We start from the raw sequence: 6,961 nt of genomic DNA on the forward strand, positions 1-6,961 counted from the left end.
CAAAACAATCTCTAATCAAAATCTTAGACCAAAACAATCTCTGGGGATTTGAACTTGAGATTGAATCTTTGTGTTATGATCTAGCCATCTATATGGGATTTGTTGTTCCTGAGTCCGAATCTTGGGATTGAGATCTATTCATCCCCATCGTATAGTCTTAGGATTGAAATCAATCTAAGCAAAATCTGTGAACTTAGCTTACTAGAGTCAATTTTTAAAAAAAACTAGAAGGGATGTCTACATTTTGACCAAGGTTGTAGCCCCATACTAGACTCGATTTTTTTTTTTAAATAATAATTACTACATTTTGACCAAGGTTAGGACCCAAAGATATTCGGACTGGAGTTCGTGAACTTGAGTTCCAATCTTTAAACGGCTTGCATTCCCATCCTACTACGATCCTTGGGCCCAAACCAATCAAAGGAGCTACGTCCCTTGGCTTGTTACAATGTAGTGTAGTGGTGATTTGAATAAAAAATGTGACAAGCTAAATAATGTGATTTAAAAAACTCTCAAATAAATACTCTCTCTCTCTCTCTCTCTCTCTCTCTCTCTCTCTACACACACACACACACACACACACACACGTGTACATGCATGCATGTGTGTGTGCTCTCTATACATGTGTGTGCATAAGTACATGCATGTGTGTGTGTGTGTGTGTGTGCATAAGTACATGCATGTGTGTGTGTGTGTGTGTGTGCATAAGTACATGCATGTGTGTGTGTGTGTGTGTGTGTGTGTGCTCTCTCTCTATACATGTGTGTGTGCATAAGTACAAGCATGCATGTGTGTGTGTGTGTTCCCATCTTGAACATGAGTATGGGGTAAAACCATTGTTGTACCTTGAACAAAACGTGAGAAATTTCTTTCAAAGCTAGATCACATGACGAGTGGGGGTCAATCACCTTTGGCCTTCTCAAATCTCTAGTAAGGGCATGTCCCTCTAGGGTAAAACTATTGTTGTACCTTGAATAAAACGTGAGAAATTTCTTTCAAAGCTAGATCACATGACGAGTGGGGGTCAATCAGCTTTGGCCTTCTGCAATATCTTCCTTTGTCTAGCCTATAGGAATCAATGTGTCTCCACCTGCATGACCTCGTACAAACTCATACATCAACCACTTGAGGTGGAGAACTCCCAAGTTCTTGGATGATCACTCAATGTGGAGTCGTTCATATGATCAACCAGGCCCAACAAGCCTTGAAGCGTCTTACACACGATTGCTCTGTCTAATGTGATCCTTGGAAGGCATGTTGATCTACATATCTCTAACATTGTGAGTGTGTTGTCTGGTTCGTCTAGCGAGGTCCTTGAACTCTAGGGATCCTCATGATCACAATCAAACGTCCCCATCTAAGACCAATTAAAAGAAACAAGTTATAGCTGGTTGCGAAAGGTCTCCTGACTAGATACAAACCTCTTTGTATAGGTAGCAAAGTCTTAGGCAGTGTTGGTCTTGAATGTCAACCACTCAAGACATTAGGCCAAAACCACCCTAAAGAGAATGGAACACCTCTCACCTCAACAGTACACTGAACATACATAAAGAAAGTAGCATATTGCTAAGAAGAATATGAATCATGTCCTTCCTCAAAATGCGTCCCGCTTTCCAACCTCCACTCTTTGGTGATGGGATGAGACTCAGCCCTATCAAATCAAGACCCTCATCAGCCAACCTTCTTGAACAAACAATCATCTGTAAGCCACACAAAGCACTCCCGATAGAATTGGCAACAAGGGATTTGAATCCATTTGCAAATCTACAGTCCAAGAAAGTCCGAACAGATGAGCCAAGATTACAGTATAATTGATGAGGCGTAACAATGGTCAATACCAAACATATAGGAAAGGTGACAAGCGATTCACATAAACCCGTGTGAAAGAAACCCTTACGTTACTTTGGAGTACCTCAACCTACCATATCCATGCGAAGATTGTGCAAGTATGGGGACCAATTAGTGTGGGGTATCAATGTCTATTTGAGAGAGAGAGAGAGAGAGAGAGAGAGAGAGAGAATTGCAAGTGACCCAACACCTTTTGTTTTATACAAATACGGTCACATGATGTATGGCACATTCATTTAGAAGTCAAGCCCAAACCATACACTGGTCAAATTGAGACCAGGAGATGAATAATGGCACTTTTATTTAGGCGTGCAGCATTTCATTTAAGATGTTAAGGCAAAAACCATACACTAACTCATTGACATTAAGAGATGAATTAGTTAATTAGTAGAGGTGGGGCAAAGAAGGGGGGCAGGGGGCTACCATTGTTGACTGGTGCAGATGCCTCTCTCTCTCTCTCTCTCTCTCTAGTAATAAGTTACACCTTCATAGGGATGGAAGATTGTCAGAAAGGTATGAGTAAAAGTAGACCTTCAGACCAAATCCATTCACTACTTCACTTAATTATTTATTTTAAGGGGGAGGGGGGGGACGATAGGGGGAGGTGGGTGGTGGTACCATTGTTGAGAAGTGGGTGTGCACGCACGCACGTACGCACTAAGTACACTTGCCTCGTGAATTTCCATGGTGCTTCTAATGTAAAATGAGAACCACAGCTTAATCAAGCTAAAGCTCGCGCACAGAAAATAGTACACATCCGTTCAGTACGTCGTTGATGTAAGTAGAGAAGTAGCCTTAAATGCTGAAACTGAGGTACCAAAGAGAACTGCAATACCATGTCAAAGCTCAACTAAAATCCCTCCTTTACCAAAATTGCACAAATGCACCAGAAGACACTTTTTCATCCAATGAAATTTCCTCAAAGCACCACGCTAGCCATAAATGGACATCACGGAATCACTTCCACAACATAGATCACCACCTAGCATGGATAACAAAGTGACAGGAAAAGTATAATGGGGTAGCTCTTAACACATGATAATTAACAAAAATAACAAAAAAGGGTAACATGCATGAGATGCCATAAAAATAGATAAACTGAAACTTACACAATCCAGCTTAAAACCAAAGCATTACTCTTCAATTATAACACTAAAACAACAGAGGAGATATAGAGATATCAGAACTCCAGTTAACACTTAATGAAAACACACATCAAAACCCCTGAACAAGCTTCTAGTGAAGGCATACATGCATGTGGAGTAGCCTTATGCTAACAGAATGCACAAAGACCATTCATGTAGCTGCAAGCACCAAGCATGATTTTACCTGGGACACAAGTAATAAAGAGGATACTTCACCCTACGTAATACCAACAACTGGGACACAAGTAGTAAAACAGACACTTCACCCTACGAAACCCACCTGCCTGTAATCCAACCGTAACTCCTGAAAACACCAGTAAAGAGGAAGCTTTCACCTACAAAACACCAAACCACCCACCTACCTATAGTCCTCCCACAACTCCCAAAACACTTCTAATCACAAAGGTGACTCTTTGAGGCCACAGGACGTTCTCAAGAATTTCAGTTTCCAAAGAAATGCTTATTATTTATTGGCTTCCACCAGCAGGAGAACTTTGGAGTTTATGGAAGCAGTTCCAACCAGCACAGTACTGTAGCATTCTATAGCATCAACTGTATACCTAGTAGTATGAGCAAGCATGCCTGTTATTTGGCCTGTTGATCAGGCATGCTTGCACACATTTCAGCCTTGCTGGCAATGCAAACACGTAGTCATTTTGTCCACATGTACCTGAGGGCAATAGCTGAGTCCATTGAATATACTTATTGAGAGGCATCTTCCAACTGTCTCCTTCCATCTGGACTAGCAAGAAAATCTTCAGAGCATCGCTTTATAAAGAGCCACCGTCGTTGAACAAATCTAATAATGCCAGTGTCTGTCAAACAAGCATGGCCTCTCCAGTTAGGATGCCCAATTATGAAAAGGAAAACTGAGAATGTAGACACTTAGGAAAAGAGTGTTGCATCTTCGAATTACCTCAGGGACAGACAGTTGAAGCCGAAACTTTGGCCCATCATAATGGTGAAGAACAGGCCTAAATGAATCTTCTTCCAGCGGTTTACAGATCCTTCGAACACGACTACGGACCTGAACCCAAGGATGAACATGTGTTGGTGAGGGCTAGATTCAAGGAAGAACTATACACATAATCCACACAGCAGAAACCAGCAATGTCTCTACTACACATACCTGCGCTGGAAACCTCGATTCTCCTTTGCATTTCTTGTCTTCCCATGCTGTGGGATCGATGTTGGAGCCTCCAAAACTTGCAGCCTGGAATCGCCATCAATAAAGAGTATAAACTCCAGAGAGACCCATAAGAGAATGTGCTACAGATATAGAACAGATTTGATAGAAAAACAGAAGCAATCATTTTGTCTCAAGAGGACAGAGGCATTTCTAACCTCAAAAATTCCATGCAGCTGATGAGTTGTGTAATTGTACAAAAACAACGGTAGGCCAGGCTGTATAGCACGTACAGAATCGCGGTATCTTTGAGGCAGTCCTGTCAGATAAAATACAGCATTAGAATATGGGTGTTGTAACATCTTCTACAGCTTGCAGATGACACAAAGTTGAGATCACAAATTTATGCATGCATACATACATATACACACATACATTTATTCATGCATACATACATAGAGCACAAATGCAATGAGTTTTTCCACTTCTCGTACCAAAGAGCTGTCGCTTGAGATCCTCTTGCATGGTATCATTGTTACAGACAAAGATGTAGCCACCAAGAGTTTCACTTCGAGGTAACATTTCAGCTGCGGGCAGTGATTTGAACCTTTTGTCTGAACTATTTGTCACCTGTGGCTGTGCATTTCCATTCAAAAAACTGCTCATCAAACTTGCCTTTTGTGCTGCATCATCCAACTTCCAGTCTGCATTCAGAGGCTTGTTCATGGCTTCGTTTCTAGCATCTTGACCACCTTTCTGTTTGTGCTTTCCCTTTCCAACCTTGCTACTGTTAAATTCACTAACAGACCGCTTTGGAACTTCAGTTTTACTAACTCTGTCCACTTTGGCTCGCATCTGGTCGACGAAAGCTAGCTTTGAGGCAACCAGGGTCCACTTCTGATCTTCAGCAGTCAGGTTCCAGGACTTGGGCTGACCTCGTAGCTCCTCATCATATTGGAAGAAAGAGTAGATATTCTCCATTTGAGCTGCAATAATTGTTGAGGAGCACAAAACTGCTGTGAAGACAGGGTTGGGTAGACTTTACATATATCCACATGCAAAAGAAACATAAAAATTCCTGCACCTAGAAGTTCAGTGACTTAAACAATTTTAAAAAGCAAACTTACCTCCTGAAGATTACATTTAGAATCAGTAAAACATACTTTTGATTTCTCTTTTTCAAAATAGACTTTTGAAAAATAAAATAACATCCACTTTAGCCAAGAACAAAAAGGAAAAGAGATGGAAAATGCATGGGCTTCTTACTAGCAAATAAAGATGCGGTCTAGACGGCCACAGCAAGGCAGGAGAAGAACTTCGACGATGGCAAATCTCTAAAGAGAGCAAGTTCAGAAACAATGCACAGGATCTAGAGAAAAGAGCTGTAGGAGTTAGGGCAAAAATCTTAGACTATAGTTGATTAACTCAAAACGTATAGGGTCATAAAGTGATATCAGGGCAAGTTGGCAGGTAAAAGTAAGGGCAAGATCTGAAGGGGGAGGTTAGGGCAGAGGGATGTAAAGACGAAAGTGAAAAGAGGGGGGAGAGAGAGAGAGAGCAGCCAAAGAAGCCTAGGTCAAAGAAAGATTTGGGCAAGAGGAGAAATAAGAGCGAAACCAAATGGGTGGCTGAACAGGGCGAAATGTGTGTGTTGTGTGTGTGTGTGTGTGTGTGTGGGGAAAATTAGGGCCAAAATGGTAGAAGAAGAAAATAAAGTGAAAACGGGAAAGGGATTAGGGTAACACTGGTGCAGTAAGAAAGCACTGGTTCTCAGCTAGAAGAAAATGCAGGGACAGCTCTTCTAAAGAAACACAGACACAATCAGAGGCGCCTGAATTGGGAAACCGCGTGAGAGAAATTCATGTGAAGCACACCTGTGGAGCGTTAAGAGGCTCGCTCTCCTCTGTCTCTGGCTGTGTGTGTGTCTCTGTTGCGTTTCTGCAGGCCGAGAAGAAAATGGGCGATGGCGACAAAGACGAAAACAAAGACAACGAAGGGTTTGTAGAAGCGCCTCGATGCAAACGAACTTCGGTTTTCCTCGCGCTGCCCTTGTTCTTCTTCCTTTCGCTGCCTCGAGCTCCACACGAAGCAAAAGAGAGAGAGAGAGACAGAGATGCGAGAGAGAGAGAGAGAGAGAGAGAGATGAGCCGGCGTCGATAACCCTAATGAAATTCAGTACGTTATAAACGTGATACGAGAATAATTATTATTATTAGTTGATATAACTTTTCAATTATAAGAATCATCATTAACTACTAATCACAAAAATTAGAATTATCGCACCACACATTCCATCGCCAACCATACTAGCACGTGCTTTTCTACTTGTCAAAACAAAGTTGATTCACTAGCTTGGTTCAGCTTAAAATAATAAGAACATCCATCCATTTACATTATTTATTTATATTCATTTATTGATATAATTATAATACATGTGGCCCTAGAACTGATGCCCATTCTTCTTTGCACTTGCACAATTAAACCTTTGCCAGTAAACATCGACTCTCTAGCTTTCCTTATTACAAACGATTTGATTGGTCAAATTTGTGTTTGCTCTTAATGTTGGCTTACTAGAATATTCATTTTGCTTTCTCCTTGGCTAGGACTCTTTGAATTTCCCCTGCTCATCACCAAGACGTTGACAAAGAAAAAGGATGGGGCTCGAGAATTTCAACATGTAAATGGAGAATCCTTTTTGAACGTATTGCAGGCTTCCCTCAGAATAATTTAGCAACAATAGATATATATGTATACACACACACACACATACACATACATACATACATATATATATTTGTTTATTTTTTGTTTTGTTTTGAATATATACATACATGCATATGTT

At 41.0% G+C, this 6,961-nt stretch overlaps 1 protein-coding gene across 1 annotated transcript; it reads right to left on the bottom strand.

Moving 5' to 3' along the window:
• Window positions 1-2,967: 2,967 nt before the first annotated feature.
• On the bottom strand, window positions 2,968-6,277 carry LOC147620188 (B2 protein-like). Its single transcript, XM_086772383.1, has 6 exons — window positions 5,994-6,277; window positions 4,614-5,105; window positions 4,338-4,438; window positions 4,123-4,206; window positions 3,910-4,020; window positions 2,968-3,808 (listed from the first exon to the last, which is right to left on the bottom strand). Exons 2-6 carry the CDS (start codon window positions 5,098-5,100, stop codon window positions 3,764-3,766), a joined length of 828 nt encoding a protein of 275 aa, XP_086628509.1. The 5' UTR covers window positions 5,101-5,105; window positions 5,994-6,277; the 3' UTR covers window positions 2,968-3,763.
• Between the last annotated feature and the right edge of the window lie 684 nt (window positions 6,278-6,961).

Source organism: Cibotium barometz, chromosome 32, assembly GCF_041138505.1.
Source record: "Cibotium barometz isolate CiBa-2024 chromosome 32, ASM4113850v1, whole genome shotgun sequence".
Taxonomy (NCBI): Eukaryota; Viridiplantae; Streptophyta; class Polypodiopsida; order Cyatheales; family Cibotiaceae; genus Cibotium; species Cibotium barometz.